Below are 18241 nucleotides of genomic sequence, written 5' to 3' on the forward strand. Positions count from 1 at the left end.
ATGTGCAACTGAGCAAATCTGCCTGCCTTCTGACATAGTGTCTGTCATTCCTGTCATGCAAGCGTTAAAATAGGAGTGACCAGAGTATGCAAAGAGCTTAATTCATTTTGCTTTACACCAAACATACTCTGGTGTGGCTTTGTCCCTGAACCTGCCCCTTCAGGTGTACAAACACAGGACCCATCCTTTTTCCCAAGTATATGCATATAGGTAGCAACAGAAGTTAATTTTTTATTATAAATTCAAATTCTATTTTTGAGACACAGTTTAAAAAAAAAGAATCAAATTGTGAGACTGCTGTGCAAAAAGAAGGGATAGAATAGGGGTCTTAAGACAAAGGCACAGCCATGGTGTACATAGTGAATTCTACAATTGCCATTTCCTCTTGCTGCAAAGAAATCAAGAATAATTAAAGCATTGGGCCATTGATCACAGAGGAAATAGAAAGATTTTTAAACTTCAAATGCAGAGTGTCAGTCTGAGTCTTTCAAATGATCTATGGCAAGTTTTTAAGAGCTCTGGCTATAAATAATGTAATTTGCTGTCCATTTGCAAAGGAACTGAAACAACAGCAGCGACACAGAAAGCATGTGTAAATTAGAGCAGTATTCAAATCCTACAGCATGGTAATGCGTTAAATGCGGGGCTTCCTCTCCCTCCGTTTAATGTCAATGTTTGATCTAATTGTCCCACTTTCTTCCATCATTTGTCATAAATTACTGTCCTTTTAGATGAAGGAGTTCACTCATCCAAGTGGCACATTGTGGAGGGAAATGATTGTCTGTGTGCTATTTGCATATACTTCACTGAACCGTTATCACAACAACGTCTTACTGCTAAAGCAAAAGATGCCTTTTAACAAAAGAAATGCCTGTGCTGTTTCATTTATGATTTAACCCTTCTGAGCTATTTATCCGGCCCAGTTAGGAGGCCATTGCAAGCAAACCGATTTCACAAATCCCTCTAATGAATATTCAGTGTGGTCGATAGGTCCTGCTCAGCTCTTTTCAGGTTGTCATGTGTATGTATAATGAACATTGAAAATATTCCATATTAACTATATGATTGTGCATGTTTGCCTATAAAGGCATGAAAACATGCATTGCAAATGCTAATTGCTTTGATTTCAAGGGCTGTGGCAGGTCTAGTATTTGCTGTCACATATATATAAAACCTAATATCACCCAACTGAGCTGATGCAATTAGTTCCATGCCACACTCTGCACAGGCAGAGCTTGCAAGCTGTCAGTGTAGAGACCCCTGTTAGCATCTCTTTGCTTATTTTTTTACTGATTCTTTAACTTTGTTTTTCCTTTTTTCTTACACTTGCCTCAGCCCCTAACAAACTGTTATTTTTACTGAGGAGGGGGGATTAAAAAGCACAGACTTTCCAGCCCAGCCCGCTGCTTGTGCTGCTGCTTTGCTGACTCTTGCCCGAGTTTTGCAGCTGAGGACTGAGCGGCACTGCCAGCCCGTGTGACCCCAGCTCCCTTCCAAAATCCCTGTCCAGGATTTCCTTTTTATTGATGGATTTGTCACGTGGTGTTTTTTTTTTTTACTTTATTTGTTTTTTCCCCAGTTAAAAATGTATCCTTATACTTGTCCGTTTAAACACATAATGAAATTCTCATTATGAAATACAAACAGATGTTGTGCTTTGTGCATTACAGGTTGTTGCATTACTTATTTTCTGCTTTCCTAACAATTCCTGATTTTCTGTTTTGCTTCCGTTTTTGTTGCTTCTTGCTATTTGCTTGCAAAAACAAAACAGGCAAGCCTGGTAAGTAAAGCTTTTCACCAACTTTCACACCAGCATTTCGCATTTTTAGTTTCTTTTGCTTTTGTTCTCTGTTTGCTGCATTCCCATTAAGTAGTGTGAGTAATTCTGAGCTGAGCCTGAAAGCGGATCTGCTGTGGTGGTGCTCTGATTCTGTCAGTTTGGATAGTGTTAGTGCTGAGCATCCTGTTGTTATTGTTGGTGAGCCATGGACAGTGTGTGTTGCAGATGTGGAAGCCATTCAATTACAATATTTTAATCACCTAACCTCATAAAAATGGTTAGAAATAAGTATCCGTAACTGCTTAACTACGATTTGACTGGCAGACTATTGTCTGCATGGTTCCACTAAGCAGCTTTCTCATTAAAGCTTAATCAGAATTTTAGAAAATATCTCCTAAATCTTCCAGTTCCCTTCCAACCAGACACCACCTTCTGTTTTCTGTAGTGTATAAACCCATTGGTTTAAAATCTGTCTTAACTGTTATCTCAGATTGTCAGATGCCCCTTTCCTAAAGCACGCTGCAAACTTCCCCTCTTTTCAATTTATCTGTCGCTTCTTCCTTCCCCAATATAATTTCTTGTTCTCACTTGGAGCCTAACAAGGCCTTGGGATCACTTCCTGGTCCCTGGACAATGTAGCATGTGGTGGGAGAGGAGAACAGGAGCATCGGGTGTTTCATAGAACGTCCTGGGTTGGAAGGGACCCACCAGGATCATTGAGTCCAACTCCTGTTCCTGCAATGACAACCCCACAGGTCACACCGTGTGTCTGAGGATGTTGTCCAGTCTCTTCTTGAACACCATCAGGTTGGGGCTGTGACACCTCCCTGGGGAGCCAGTGTCCAGCACCCTCTGGGTGAAGAACCTCTTCCTAAAAGGTCTCTTGCCCCTAATTCCCATGTAGAAGCTGAAATGGGGCTGAGGATGGTTTGAAGGAGCTGGTCCAGCCGAGGAGAGGGCACCACGATGCACTGGGAGGAATGGGAACCGCTCTGTAGTTGTGAGGGAGTGAGTCACGAATTCCTGACTTTCTACATTGCCCTAGAAACAAATTAGGAAAGAAGTTGCTAAAATACCGCAGACAACAGTCTGAGAAAAAGTGAAGTTGTGACATTAAATACATGTAAGTACATTACGTGACCGTGCAAATGGATCCCTCCTGCATGGAGTCGCAGTGACAGAGGTTTTCCCAAAGAACAGGATCCTGCCAGGAGGTGTTTTGGAATTAAGCTAGACACTGTGTAATCTCCAGCGCGATTAAACAAATCTGGTGCTGGAACACAACGTGACAACTTCTCAGATTTGGAAAAATAAATGAAGGAGGGTAAATCAGTGAGTTTCTCGTTTTCCTTGAGAATACACTTATTTTGACATTACAGATGATCACCAAATGTCTTTAGGAAGTCAGAACAGAATGTTTATTTTTAATGAAATGTTAAATGTTGTCAAGCTGACCTGACGTTACAGGGCTCTGTGTTCCTCAGTTCTGCCATATCAAAGGTGTTTGTTCACCAGTAAAATAAAAGTGCTACAACTTCCAGTGCTGCAAACTCAGTGCAGATCCTGAGAGCTTCTCTGGTTCTTTCAATCTTCTCCATCACGTAGAGGAAAATAACATCAAGTCAGGCTCTGCCCCAGGAAGATGCTGTAAGGGGGTGGGCAGGGGAACACAGGACAGGGACAACATGAGCTGATGCATGACCTGGCATCACTGCTGCTCTGGGCTTAGTTAGGCTAGAAAAAAGCATATGAAAGGACTGAAGATGTAAAAGGAAGAGATTCATCTCAGTTTGGGAACTGACAGTTTCAACTCTGACATTTCAGAGCCAACCAAAGCTATGAAATAATGATTTCAGATGAAGACCTCTATTCAAATTATAAAAATAAACTCTTGTTTAGTTCTTTATATTTCAAATTATAAAGGTCTGAAGGAAAAGTGATAGATTTTGAAATGCCCCATGCTTTTCACTTCTTACCTTATTTTAGTTCCCATCATAGAAAACAGTAATATGAAACTGCTGTATTTTGTGGGTTCATTTTCATTGCAGTATCATTCAAAGTAGACCTTAAAACAGGCACGAGTCATATTTTAGGATATGAAGCAAACAAAGAAGCATTTTGGAAGACAATGCCAGATTTTTTCTTCCTGTGTTATACGGGTATTCCAGTTTATTACGAGGTCAACACCTCTGAAAATTTCTCTTCCATATGGATTTGGATTCCTGTTGTCTTCTTCCCACCACTCCTGCCTCAATTTTAATTATACACAGGAGATGCTCGGAACATGTTTTCTGCAAACCAGAACTTAGAAAGTCAGTCTAATGTTAGATTTCCTTTCTGGCACTTGCCTACAGTAATCCCAAGAACAAGAGTTTGCAAAACACTGTTTTTCCAGGGGAAGAATTGAAGTTCAGTTCCATTAAATGAGGTGTCTTGTTTGGGCAGGATTAGAAGAGATGCCAGGAGATGACAAGCGTGTATCAGCAGTGGCAAATCATTTATTGCCAGTGCTCGTAGTATGAATAAATGTCCTTTCCTCCAGCTACTGCAGCTTCAAGCAAACAAGGGAAATCCAACACCTACCTTTTTCATGGGAAGAGCTGAGTTCTAAGTGAAATAAATCAGTACAGAGATAGATTCACATTTTCCCCCAACATCACCATATTTAAATATCACCGTATTTAGCAACCTTCTTGCAAAACAGGATTGTGTCTTTATATAAAAATGAGTTTTCTGGATCCCACAAACTTACTAATACCCACCGTAGAGCAAAGTATAGCAGAAAATATAGATGATAGTGAAATCACTTATTATTATTATATTATTACCCTTCTGAAAATTGCTTTTTTTTTCCTCCTTCTCTCTTCTTTCTAACAGAGGATGAGCAGAGAGAGAAATCTGTCTCCCATCACACTGTTCAGCAGCTGATAGTGGAGAAGGAGCAAGCTTTGGCAGACCTGAACTCAGTGGAGAAATCCCTGGCAGACCTTTTCAGGAGATATGAAAAGATGAAAGAAGTGTTGGAGGGGTTTCGGAAGGTGAGTCATGTCCAATTCCTCCCTTTTGAAGAGCAAAGCTGAGCAGGCTCAGGCAGTGCTGCCCGACAGAGGGCACATCTTCCATTCCAGTCAAATCTGATGAACCACACCAGCCTGCGGTGTGCTCGGGGGAGGGTGTGAATGCTCCTTTCTACTTTCTTTTTGGCTTGATAAAAAAGATGATTTGGCACAAGAGTAACTTGCTCCCATCTGTGACACTGCGATGTCAATAGATGTCACAGATCTGCAGGACCTGAGCATATGTCAGGGCTGCCTTCTGGTCTTCTGTTACAGCCCAGGACATGGATACCTCAGGTCAGAGGTGGTGTCTGTAGTGTATGATATACTGTAACCCTCAGATGAGGGATCGCAGCCATGTGTTGAATGCAAACAGAAGAATTGTGAAAGCTTTTTGCATTGTGTAATGTTGATTCAGACAGCATCTGTGTGGGGGTGTCCACGTTAGACTACATAGAATCATAGAATCATTTTGATTGGAATAGACCCTTGAAATCATCGAGTCCAACCATAACCTAAATCTAGCACTAACCCATGTCCTTAAGAACCTCATCTACACATCTTTTAAACCCCTCCAGGGATGGTGACTCCACCACTGCCCTGGGCAGCCTGTTCCAATGCTTCACAACCCTTTCCATGAGGAAATGTTTCCTCATATCCAATCTGAACCTTCCCTGGCACAACCTGAGGCCATTTCTTCTTGTCCTATCACTTGTTACTTGGGAGAAGAGACCAACCCCCTCCATGCTCCAACCTCCTTTCAGGCAGTTGTAGAAAGCAAGGAGGTCTCCCCTCAGCCTCCTTTTCTCCATCCCTTAAAATATCTAAGTGTAACTCCTGCAAGTAGGTGCCTGTCCTACACTTCGTCTCTTGGATTAAATTTCATGTAACCTTTTCATTTAAGAATGAAGAAGTGTTAAAGAAATGTGCGCAGGAATATTTGTCACGAGTGAAGAAGGAAGAGCAGAGGTACCAAGCACTCAAAATTCACGCTGAGGAAAAACTGGACAGGTAACTGACTGCAGACATCTCTTCTCATTCCGTTCATGCTGCAGGAAGATTCCTGTGGCTGGACCTTGCATCCCAAACCTGCTCCTTCAGCCTGCACAGCACAGACTGTGATGGAGTGGGGTGTGAAATGAAATAATGAGAATTTCTATAATGTGCTGGTATTCCTTCCATTCATACAGAAAGGATTATTTTCATATTGAAAGGGTCCTGCAAGAAGGGACCATACAGAACACCTTAAATTTCTGTCTTTATCAAATGTCTTCATGTTTCTTCAATGTACTTTCTAGGGAAGGTCAAGAAAGAAGCCGTTAGCTAGGTTTATGCAGCTATGGAGGGCTGTGCTCTGATATTTGCACCAACAGGTAGTGTGACTTGCTACTGCCCCGGACTGTGTTACTGCCCCTGCCTCAATCAGCAGAACAGAACACGCAAGTGTTGCTCTGCTGGTTCAGTGCAGAATCAGTCAGGTGGACTCTCCCCAGTAATACCAGTTGGATCAGCCCAACTTGTGCTGAAGGTGATGAGGAATAGTTGCACGAAAGATCATGCCAGATCTGCATGGATAGTAGCTCCTTAAGCCACAGCTAAGGAGTGAATACTGGATTGTGGCTTAAGATAGGCAGCTCCAGTCTATTTTTTAAATTCCTTTTTTTTGCTATGTTGCCATGTAATAACCAAGTAAGCATTTCTAGAGATTATGTTCACGGTTCATATTACAGTCCTCTAGACCCATGAGATGTGTCTAAAAGGTCACTAGGACTGATCAGGGACTAAAACCAAGAGAGACGTGGGTTTGCTTTCTAGCACTTGTCCCAGCTGTGAGTCTGCAAGAACTGGAGATCAGATTTGGAACCTTTCGTAAAGCACCTCTACCTAAGTCAGATTTATGACCCAAGCGCAGACATCTGAGAGAAGCAAGGAGGGAACAACACGGACATTAAAAAAAGACTTTGCAATCTCTGTTGAGCAGGAGAGAGAGTCAAGAAAAGTCTGTAGTAGTGAGGCTCAGGATACTTTCAAAGACATGCAGAAAGCAGCCCTGTCCCCACCACCCATCTGCTAACGTGCAGTCCGTCCTTCAGTACCTGCTGTCCTTTCTTCTACAGAACCTGACATGACAAAAATCTGTGTTTTTTCTAGAGCCAATGCTGAAATTGCACAAGTGAGAGGCAAGGCGCAGCAAGAGCAAGCAGCGTATCAGGCCAGCCTTCGTAAAGAGCAGCTGAAAGTGGATGCCTTGGAAAGAACACTGGAACAGAAGGTAAACAGCAATTCAGCTCTTTTAACACAAGTCAATGGGATGAACAAAGTTCAGTGAAACCTCCTCCCTAGAGTGACTGTGTTCAGCTCTCTGGAGCTCAGAGCACAGCCAAGGTCTGGCCAAGGACCTCTCCAGCTCCTTGTGTCATAGAATCATAGAAGAGTTTGGGTTGGAAGGGACCTTCAGAGCTCCCTCAGTGCCACCCCTGCCATGAGCAGGGACATCTTCACCAGCTCAGGTTGCTCAGAGCCCCGTCCAGCCTGGCCTGGGATGTCTCCAGGGATGGTTCATCTACCACCTCTCTGGGTGACCTGGGCCACGCTCTCACCACCCCCAATGTAAAAAATTTCTTCCTCACATCCAGCTGGCCCAGGGAGTCCTGTTGCCCAACCCTTATAACAAAATCAGCCCTGTGCACCAGTTCGGGCAGGTGGACCCATCTGCTGGGCTTTGACCTCAGACACAGGCCAGCACTCAGGGCCAACAGACTCGCTCAAATCTCAGTATGCACCTGGGCACCAAGCAGGACCCCTGGTTTCCTTTGGTTCTCAGGTTTAAGTTCTTCTTGGTTCAGTTCTTCTTTCAATTTTTGTTTCCATTTTTAGTTTCAGCTGTAATTCCAGTGCTGGCTTACGTGCTTCCACTGCTACCACAGACAAAATGATGGGATACAAATCTGTACAGCTTAGGGGAAAAGTGACTGTCGGAAATCTCTATTTATATCTCGTGTTCTCTAGCTCAGCAGAGGAGCTTCTCACAGTACAGAACAGCTCAGCCTTGCTTTAGAGCCCCTGGAAAACAGGGTGAAAATGCTGCTATAAAAGTGCAGCCTAGAAACAAATTTATGCTGTGTGTTATTGCCATCTACTAGGAATGACAGTTGTAAAGCTGCGTGCTCTAGTGCTAAAGGGTATTTATTGAAGTCGGAGGAGCCGTATGTGGAAATAAGTATATTGTCTGAATGTGTTATACATAGCTACTATCTATGCACATACTTATATTCTATTCTCAACGTTGGCAAAAAATCTAATTCTCCCACACTTCTCCCAAGATAGGATAATTAAAAAAAAAACCCACCAAAATTCATCTTAACAATATTTTTCATAATACTTCATATTGCCTTTTGTTTTCCAGAATAAAGAGATAGAAGAATTAACAAAGATTTGCGATGAACTGATTGCCAAAATGGGGAAAAGCTAACTTTTAACCAAATCTCTGGACTTCGATATTGAGTGCAATATGACCATTGGCACACTGATGTCCATACATTTACATGGACAGGTTATATTTTCACTTTTTCGTATGCACTACTGTATTTTCTTTCTAAATAAAGTTGATTTAATTGTATGCAGTACTAAGATGACTATCAGAATTTCTTGCTATTGTTTGCATTTTCATAGTATAATTCATAGCAAGTTGATCTCAAAGTTCCTGTATCAGGGAGATTGTCAAGTTCTCTAAGAAATTACAAATTGCTGATCCTAGCCTTCCCTTTGTACATGAGTTCCCATGTTGGATGTCTTTTTGGATTTAATATAAACATGTATTACTTGCATGGGGACTCTTGCCTTAAGGAGTGTAAACTTTATCTGCATTTGCTGATTTGTAAAATAAAATTAAAAATGGAAAAAAAAAAAAAAGAAGAAAAAAGAAAATGCATGTCACTTAAATGAAATTCTCTATTGTAAATAAATTTTTTCGTTGAAAGTTGAAGATGAGGATGGCTCTATTTTATGTTTTACTTCACTTGCTTACTTCACATGCAGCACCTTTTAAGGATTTGCTACATGGAAACCAGTGCCTGGGCCACTGCTTGGAGCACTCCATGGGTCACAGGAATGTGCTACTTACCTGCACTTATCTATGTCTGCGTCTTCCTCTGTCCATAAATATAATACATATATGCTCGATTAGAACCATTCATGTCCCAAGCATAGAATTAATCCTCCAAAATGTTTAATACTCTGACCCAGCAAATCACAGAGGCAAATGGAATGAGACTGTTGGAGGCTGTGGCGTGGGATGGTGGGTCTTAAGCATCACTGAAAATTGAATAATACATTTTCTTCTTCCCACCACTGGAAGAATTTTCCTGTAGGGTTTGTGGAGATGAAGTCCATGTGATTAGGAGTACAGCCAGAATCAGCTAGATAAGTAGCATTCTCGCACACCTCTTTAGCCTCTAAGTTATCCTCTGCAGAGGATTAGGAATGTCAGATAGGCATTAAGGCTTTAATAGCAAACAAACTGCTTTTTGTGGCTAATGGTGCATCTCCTGTATCTCCATGATGTGGACAGTCTTCAGCCTGCTTCTTGTCAGCTCCCTTTTTGTACTCAAAAGTAAGTCAACTCCCTTTTCTTTCCTTATTTAGTTTATTTTTCATCTCCCACTTCAGGCATTGCTGAAGTGGGAATTATCCTCTTTGCTATTCTGGCTTCTCAGTTTGCTTGGTTTCAGAATACTTTGTGTATGTGGTTGTCAGCACAGAATTTCACCTCTACTGTGTAATGTAAATGTAAATGTGTGTAAAAGCTAACAAGTTTAAATGTAAATATCCCTATAGATATACTGTTTGCCTGGGTAGATACTTTAGGAGGAAATGAAATATGGATCGCAGTAAGATTTTATGTGTTTACAACGTAGTTCTTCATGGTACGTGGACCAAAGATCATGACGGAGCGGGGAAAAGCATGATAGCCCCAATTGTTACAGGGCACGCTGCTCTGAAATCTTCATGAAGGTGTGGGTGCAATTACAGAATATCGGCTGCTCTTGGATTATTTTAAGTGCAAATTCTAACAACTAAATAATACATGGCTGGGTTTTTATCTTTAAAATCAGTTGTCTGGACCGTGTCTGAAAAAAAGAAAAATTGATAGAACTTGCAGAATCTTTAGTTATTTTTTAAACCTTTTTGCGATTTTGCATGTACTTGAAACAAAATTAGAAAGAGTGCATAGCTGATACTTTAAGATATTTTTTGTAAACCCTAAACACTGCTGTTATAAATGGTCTTTTTTTCCTTAATGGCAGGCGAAGCGCTGCAGTGTTACACCTGTGTAGGTTCTAGCGATGACGACTGTAACAGACAAGGAACCCAGCAATGTCCGGGCCATTCAGATGCATGTGCGGTCTTTAGGGGACAAGCAAGTAAGTTCTCACAAACAGTCCAGACTCATTAATTCTTAAATAATACAAATATATAAGCAGTATTGGAAAGAGAAGTGTGTAAGATAAGGGGAGAAACAAAGGTAAATGTTTCCTCGCAGAATAAACTCTATTAATAATCTCAATCTCTAGTTTTGTTGGTTTAGCAACAATCCGGTGCAAAATCCCAGTGAGTTCGATTGTCAGTATACCACGATGAGCCGTATCTAAGCTATGGGAAAGCTGTAAAAAAGCATTTTAAGTATTCCCTACGTCTTGGTGAAATCTGTCCGTTTTAAACTAAAAGTCTTACATGGAAATTAGGAAGGAAAGGCTACTGAAGCACTGGACTTGAGCATGTTCAGGGATATTTAAGGTGCATCAGGTGCTTGTAAGATAAATTAAAACTATTTCACTTGAGGAGCTCATTAGTGTGCTGGAATCTGATGCAATTGTATTTACGTATTTCTAAGGACCGGCCAAACCTGATGTTGTTGCTCAGGGCTGGTCCATGCGGAGCGGACGGAGGGGACAGGGCAGGCGCGTGGGCAGGTCCGTGCACTCAGTGTGGCTCTGTTCCAGGTGGGGTGATGAAGTCCTGCTCGTTCAGGTCCTTCTGCGAGCGGGCAAGGAGGGACGGATCCCGAGCGCCCGGGATGAGCGTTCACTGCTGCTACTCCAACAACTGCAACGCAAAAAGCCCGGGGTCCAGAGTCACCATCTCCACCAGCTACATCCCTCTCCTCATCTTCACCTTGCTGTGGCACCCGCTGTTGAAGGTGACATGAAAGAGGAAAAGAAAAAGAGTATCCTGAAACATCAAATCTGCCTCAATAGAAAGGGATGATTACATTTCCCAATCGTGATACTCCATGTACCATACTTCTGGGTAGGCAAAAAGCAGTAGGCAGACCTGACAGATATTCAGATAAAAATCGTTCCCTCTGCTAAATGTATCTTGACCTATATGTAAGAAACGCTGCCCTCTTCTTCTATATCATAAGGGATTGACTGTGTGCATATGTAACATTTTTCCTACAATTTACACAGTATATATAAAGAGAACTCTTAGCCGCAAGTAGCCCTGTAGAAGGGTAAACGACCAATGTCTTGCAAATGCTGCTTACTGTTGGCAGCCATTCAAAAGCAACCTAAAGTTTTCAAGCACAAAGTGACTGAAAATTCTAGCACCCAAATTAGTCTTTCAGAGAACATCTGCTAACTGGACAAAGCCAGAAAAATGGAATTAAAAATTATTTACTATTAATACAAACTCATAAGAGGTCATTGAGAGGAAAATGTATGGAGGTATGTTATAGCATGTATGTTTCCTGGAAAAGAAAAAGTTCAAATTTTCTCTTTTCTGCTCCTTTGAGAATCTTAACAGAACACTGGAATTAAAAAAAAAATAATAATAATAAAGAGCTTGGAGTTGTTTTGACCTGGTAAACGCCCTCCAAAGTTCAGCTCATTCTATCTCTCTTGCTGGTTTTGAGAACAGGTGGTTAATCCCTGTTTCCTAGTCAAATTATAACTTGAGTAATAACATTTTTGCTTATCCAAATTCTTCTTGCAGTTTCAACTATGTGATGAATTCTTCACTGTCCTAAACTTTATTCTTTGAGAGTAAGAATATATTGAGTTGATCTGTGGTGGTTTATAAATCCTTTCTATTTTGCAAAGTGAATGAAGTTAATTGGAGATCTTTAGAGATGTGAGGAACTAAATCAATATCTTTAATAATCAAATTCATTGCAGTCTTACCAAGTAAATGATCCAGAATGTCGTAGGCAGATGGTCCTTTGAAGTGGTTATGTTGAAACCAGGCAAGACGGGAGAAGTGATGTGACGCACGACGCGATAGCGCTAAGCGGGGTCCTGGGTCTGTGATACTGGAGAGCACAGCGGATCCTCCTTTGATTCAAAATTGAGACAGAGAGGCAGATGAGTGATATTTGTAGATTTTAATGTCCAACTATGATGATCTGGTCTAATCTCCGGCACACAACTTGCATAGGACTGGCTTAAAGTCCAGCTAGTGTTATTGAAGTAGAGGTGGTCTTTCAAGTTCTAGTCTAGTTGCCCATTTTGAAAAAATATTTGGTCATCAAGTTTATGGAACTCACAAAGCATATGGCAAAATAGTTTTTCCACTAGATTTGTGTTGCGACTTTTTTTCAGTATAATTCTCTGAAAAATCAGTTCCAGGCAGTGTGTCATAGAACTCTGCACATTCACAAGAAGAATTATTAAGGTTGCAAATTCTAGAGAGCTTCTCCAAGCGGAACAATCACTGAAACCTCAAGTAGAGTCTAACCCTGACCTGCCTTGTAGCTATTGCCTATCACGTGGACCAAACCTTCTCCTTCTTTTATTGTATTCTTTCCTCTGTCTGGGTCATCATCTCCTGTAGATTTTGGCTTCAGACTGGGACTATTCTTCTGGGTTTTGTTCAAATAGGCTCTTAGACAAGGCAGTTCTCTAAGCACAACTCTAATAATACTGTTAAATATGAAGGTTGCAACAATGCAACAGATCTCAGCTAAGAAAGTTAATTTAGACTTAAATATCTCATCTGTGTCAAAATCCCTTAAGTTGATTTGAGTATTTTTCATTTCATTCTCAGCTTGAATCAGTTCCTTCAATCTGTTCTGCTACAGGAAATGTGTATTGATTGTATCTTTATTTTCTGATTGTCCTGTAATGATGAATCTGTGTTGAATGTAATCTCTATATGCTCAGCGCATTTCCTTAACGAGAAAATAAAATACATGCAATGGCTGACAACGTCTCTTGATAAACAAAACTGCATCTTTTAATTGGGATTTCCAGTTGTATCTGGTGCTCTGTTTTTTAGCAGGAATTCTGGCTTTTTATTCTCCTGTGGGATGTGTTTCTTAAATCTGCTAGATAAAATAGTGGATGTTGATGTTTTTCTTCCTGTGATATTTCCATGATAAAATAAGAAGGTAAGGCTCTATCCTCTTGACAAACACCATCTGTCACCACTGAGTGCAGCCAGGACCTGGCTCTTCAAGCAATCCAGAGCCTCCCACCACCCCCCTTTCATTCTGCCACCGGCACAGAATGGGCTGTGTTTTGTTTTTTATGGGTCTGACAGTTTTCTTACCTCATTATGAGCCTGAAGTGTCCACGCATGTATTTATCTAGAAGTGATAAACCGTATTTATGGAATTGGTGATATCAGAGGTGCTTCACAATGGTTCTTGGCATAAACACTAACAGAAAGACAAGCGCAGAAAAAAATGAATGAAATAGAAGGAATATTTTTTAAATCAATTAAAAATACAGAAAATATTGTTTTTATTTCCATCGCTATGACTGTGTAGAGCTATTCCAAGTCATCTGTAAAATAATAAGAGGTTGTCTCTAGCTTGGTTGTTCTGAAGTCTCAAAACCCACTCATTGTTGCCAGTACAGTGTGTACTCCTTCTTTAACGCTGACAGACAGTTGGGACAAAAGGAGCAGAAACGGATAATGAAATGCCTTCTGCTGCAACTCAAAATGATAGGACTTCCTTCTCATTTGTTGTATTAGTTGGGTCTATGCAGTGGGTCAGCTGGGTAAGCACTGGGTTTGAGTTTAATGCTGCCCTCTCGCCTTCAAGAAAAGGTCTCCAAAGCAAGAGGTTTGTAATTTCTGATTTATAAAGGAAACTCTCAGTTATAACTGTAGCTTCTAGGACTTGCAGATAACCCTTAATCATAATTTCCATAATTTCCATTATTTCTTTATATCCTTTTCTCAGATGGTGTTTCCTTATTTTTCCAGTTATCTCAAAGTCAACACAAGTCTTCGGGGACCTACCAGGAGGGCACATCTGAGCAAAGTGCCCTGCACTTTCTCAAAGAGCCTACATGCAAATGTACGACTTAATTTGTGTCAATATTTATCTGAATTTTCCTGCAGTGAGAGCAAAGGTTCCAAGCTGTCTTTGTTCTTGATGAGGAATAAGCATCTCTTGGAGACTTGTGAGCTTTCACATCTAGATCAGAGAAAATTTACCTCAATACCACCTCTGCTATTTAAAGTAAGAAATTTGAAGTGCATCTTGGTGTCACAGACCACAGTTTCTTTTTTAACCTTTTTTTAAACCTTCTTGTGAAATGTGGCCCTCGTCAGCTGGGATTAAAACAAAGAAGACCCATGTACCTTGATGTCTTTGTGTTTCTGAAAGCCCCACTGTGACAGGTTTCATTGTGAGCATCACTCCAAAAGACCTCAACCTTTCTGGACCCTATAGATCTTTAGGATGCAGCCCACAGCTGTTGGCTGCCCCTGGGGAGGAGTTTTATGCTTTTAAAATCAGAATTCCTGACTGTAATCCATAGAGCTCAAGGTTATCACCCTGCATACACGTAACTCCCTCTGATCATCCAAAGCCAGCAGCACAGAGGGTATTTTTAATTGGTAAGTTTATTACGTGCTCAGATGTAGCATATTTACAACCAGCCGAGTGGGAAAAAATTATAAGAGCATTAATCCAAATAACAGTGTGAGTAAAGAGTACAGCTAGAAATTCATCGTGTTGGTGGCGTAGGTGCAAGTGACTTCTTTAGCATCTGAACAAAACAGGGGAAGAGCCAATGTGGGAAGCAGTTCAGAAAGAACCACACAAGCAGCGTGTGATACTTGGCACTGTGGCTTTAAGGAAAGCAGGTCTTGTCAAAAACATCTCATTTGAGGTTACGGATTTTTGCTGATAAAGGTAAATTCATCGATTTTGCAACACGTTTCAGATCAAATTGCCATCCTGATGTACAGACTGGGAGTTCAAGAGCAAAAAGAGTGAAAGACTGCAAAAACATGTAGAAAAATCATGCAAATGGTATCTTGGATACAGTTGATGTCACATCATCTTCCTGACAGTCTCAGGATGTCACCGTAAGAAGTGTCACAAAAAGAAGGGGCTGTCAAAGTACTGGCATGTCTGCATCGAGACAGTCCTATATGTTGCCATAGGGACGTGTTTCCAAGGGAGACATGTAATGCACTTCTCTGGAACAAAACCAAAGAGGAATGAGAGTGGGAGGAGATGCTGAGCAATTTTTAGGCAGCCAACCCTCCCTGTCTGCACTTAGCACCAGTAATCTGCGAAGTTCACTATTGCTAAAATTGCTTGCACCTGTTCTAGCAACCTGATTTAGCCCCACACCCAATATTTCTTTCAAAAAACACCCTTTTAGCTGCTAGCTCGGAAAACGTGTAAGTATGAGATAATGTTTAAAAGGTGAAGGGGAATTTCTCACCTGAAGTCATTTCCCTTTTATAAAGACTTCCTGCCCTTTATTCTCACCAAAATGTTTTCCAATTTTTGCTTTAAACACTCATGGGGGAAGGGATTTGAACACCAGCAGAGACTTGGCCAAAAAATTAAGGCTGGCGTTCAAAAACAGTCACTGATTCCTATCACCTTTATTTGAGGCACCTGTCTAATTTTAAGCAATGCTGGTTACCCTCAATTTCTGATTTTCAGTGCAAAAAGGTCGGTGTCTGCAGAACTGGAGCTCGGCCGGGCTGGTTGGCATCTCTTCAGCAGGTCAGAGCCTGATTTTGCTCAAAGATGCATTTTTGATGCATGATTTTGCTCCTCTGCTCTCCCAAACTTCACAGAGCTTTCGTGATCTTGAGGATGTTCTTTGTGTCCCTTTAGCAACTTGTTCTTCTCCCCCTTTGCAGCTTTTGGAGGACTTTTATCACAGGAAAAAAAGAATAACCGAAAGTGTGTATTCATCAATTTCAAGTTCTCATATAGATGTGTCAATGGAATTAAGTTTCTAATAGCATAATAATATGTAAATTGTGTCTCCAAATTTTGTGATGATTATTCATTTCAGTCTTTATCAGCATGATAGGTTTTACTCTATTTTATTTTATGCTGAGTGTTTGAAGACTTAATAACTAAGACAAAACAGCTCTGGAGAAAAACCTCTGCCCCATCAGCAAGGTGGGCCAGAAATCCAGAAGCTGCATTAAAGCAGGATGGATCCATTTAAATCACAGTTGGTTGTAAGCATTGAACCTTGCTGGAACTGCAGAGCTGGGGCTAAAAACAGATTTTTAAATCCATCCACTGTCACAGAAGAGAAATAAGCACCTTTGCAGCATCAAACAGCCTCGGTTCATTCTTGGGTCTCACCTCCGTGTTTCCCAGCATCTGTGAAAGCTGCCACCACCAGCTGTACCTGGGCAGGTAAGAGCAGTGACAACCCCTGTCTTCAGCTCTCCCCTCCTTCAGTCTTTCTAAGGGTTAAGCTTTACGTTTGGGAACTGTCTTTTATGACATTTCTCTTGCACTGTACCGTTAACTGTGCTTACGAATATCTGGCAGTCTCCCTCACTTCAGTTTCCACATTCTCCCAGCCAGCTATGACTCCTCATATTGGATAAACACGTCTGGTTTTGTTAAGTATTCTGTTTCAATGAGTATGACTCTGGAAAGAGCAAATCAGTTACCAGCATGAAGCAAATTCATGAGTGGGGCAGTGAACCAAGCCAGGAAAAACGTTCATGGGGAATTAATCTGAGTAAGACCATGTCTGTGGGGCATTGGCAGCGGGTTTATTGGCATTCCTGTAATCAAGGATAGGAGGAGCTCGTGGAGAGGAGAAGCCTACCAGGCTGCTTTGCGTCTGGTGATGTTTGTGCAGAAGATTAAAATGAAATGGTTTGATTGAGGGATTGGACTAAATGATCTATTAGGGAGCAGTGTAGGGGAAAGGGACCTGGGGGTCCTGGGGACAGCAGGGTGACCATGAGCCAGCACTGGACCCTTGTGGCCAGGAAGGCCAATGGTACCTGGGGTGGGTTAGAAGGGGGTGGTCAGTAGGTCAGAGAGGTTCTCCTGCCCCTCTGCTCTGCCCTGGGGAGACCACACCTGGAATATTGTGTCCAGTTCTGGGCCCTCAGTTCCAGAAGGACAGGGAACTGCTGGAGAGAGTCCACCGCAGCCACCAAGATGCTGAAGGGAGTGGAGCATCTCCCGTGTGAGGAAAGGCTGAGGGAGCTGGGGCTCTTTAGCTTGGAGGAGACTGAGGGGTGACCTCATTAATGTTTACAGATATCTAAAGGGTGAGTGTCAGGAGGATGGAGCCAGGCTTTTCTCGGTGACAACCAATAATAGGACAAGGGGCAATGGGTACAAACTGGAACACAAGAGGTTCCACTTAAATTTGAGAAGAAACTTCTTCTCAGTGAGGGTGGCAGAGCCTGGCCCAGGCTGCCCAGGGAGGTTGTGGAGTCTCCTCTGCAGACATTCAAACCCGCCTGGACACCTTCCTGTGGAACCTCAGCTGGGTGTTCCTGCTCCATGGGGGGATTGCACTGGATGAGCTTTCCAGGTCCCTTCACATTCTGGGATCCTGAGTTGGTTTGATCTCCACAAGGTTTAGGACAAGGTAAATAATTTCTGCTAAAGCATCTTCCCAACACAGCCCCGCTCTCCCGGTTCTTCTGGCATTAGTAGATCTTCCTTCTGAATCGCAGCACAGCTGCAGGGTCAAAACCCCAGTCCCGAGGTGGATGTTTGTATGAAAAAAAAAAATCTGTGTGTTTCGGATGCATTGCTCTTGGAATTAGGGCAGTTTTGCAGCTGAGCTGGTTTCACCAACTGCTGGTAATTTCCTTATGGCTTCAGCTGTGATATTTTAGGAGCTGTGCAAGTCAGCAAGGCATTCAGAGCTGGCCTTTTTGTGACTCTTCTGAGGGTGATGACAGAGAGAAAACTTTGATTTGACAACTCCTGTTATTAATAACATTACAGAGAAGCAGTCCCTGAAAAAAACATCTTCTTCCCGCTCAAAAAATCAGGGTGCCTTGTGGAAACTGAAAATAATACTTTGCTCAGAAATGACAAGGCAGTCTAGTGATCTCAGCTGACCTTTGCCTTATCATGGCTTATCCAAAGCTTTTTATACTTATCCAAACTTTGGCTCCAGCTCACACTGTGAACCCAAGCTATTTG

At 41.8% G+C, this 18241-nt stretch overlaps 2 protein-coding genes across 8 annotated transcripts in view; both read left to right on the top strand.

Annotated features, from left to right (window-relative positions):
* The window catches only part of TACC2 (transforming acidic coiled-coil containing protein 2), a 115496-nt gene extending 106675 nt beyond the window's left edge, over window positions 1–8821 (top strand). For all 7 annotated transcript variants that reach the window (XM_071812214.1, XM_071812215.1, XM_071812216.1 and 4 more), the window contains 4 exons: window positions 4658–4818; window positions 5741–5847; window positions 6988–7108; window positions 8243–8821. In XM_071812214.1, coding sequence (XP_071668315.1) covers window positions 4658–4818; window positions 5741–5847; window positions 6988–7108; window positions 8243–8308 — 455 coding nt within the window. In that variant the 3' untranslated portion in view covers window positions 8309–8821. The remainder of the gene's footprint in view (window positions 1–4657; window positions 4819–5740; window positions 5848–6987; window positions 7109–8242) is intronic.
* An 80-nt stretch (window positions 8822–8901) lies between these two features.
* Window positions 8902–13037, top strand: LYPD5 (LY6/PLAUR domain containing 5). Its single transcript, XM_065843651.2, has 3 exons — window positions 8902–9448; window positions 10143–10259; window positions 10839–13037. The coding sequence occupies exons 1-3, from the start codon at window positions 9394–9396 to the stop codon at window positions 11042–11044; spliced, it is 378 nt and encodes a 125-aa protein (XP_065699723.1). The 5' UTR covers window positions 8902–9393; the 3' UTR covers window positions 11045–13037.
* The last annotated feature ends 5204 nt before the right edge of the window (window positions 13038–18241 follow it).

This window comes from Patagioenas fasciata, chromosome 8, assembly GCF_037038585.1.
Source record: "Patagioenas fasciata isolate bPatFas1 chromosome 8, bPatFas1.hap1, whole genome shotgun sequence".
In the NCBI taxonomy this organism is placed as follows: Eukaryota; Metazoa; Chordata; class Aves; order Columbiformes; family Columbidae; genus Patagioenas; species Patagioenas fasciata.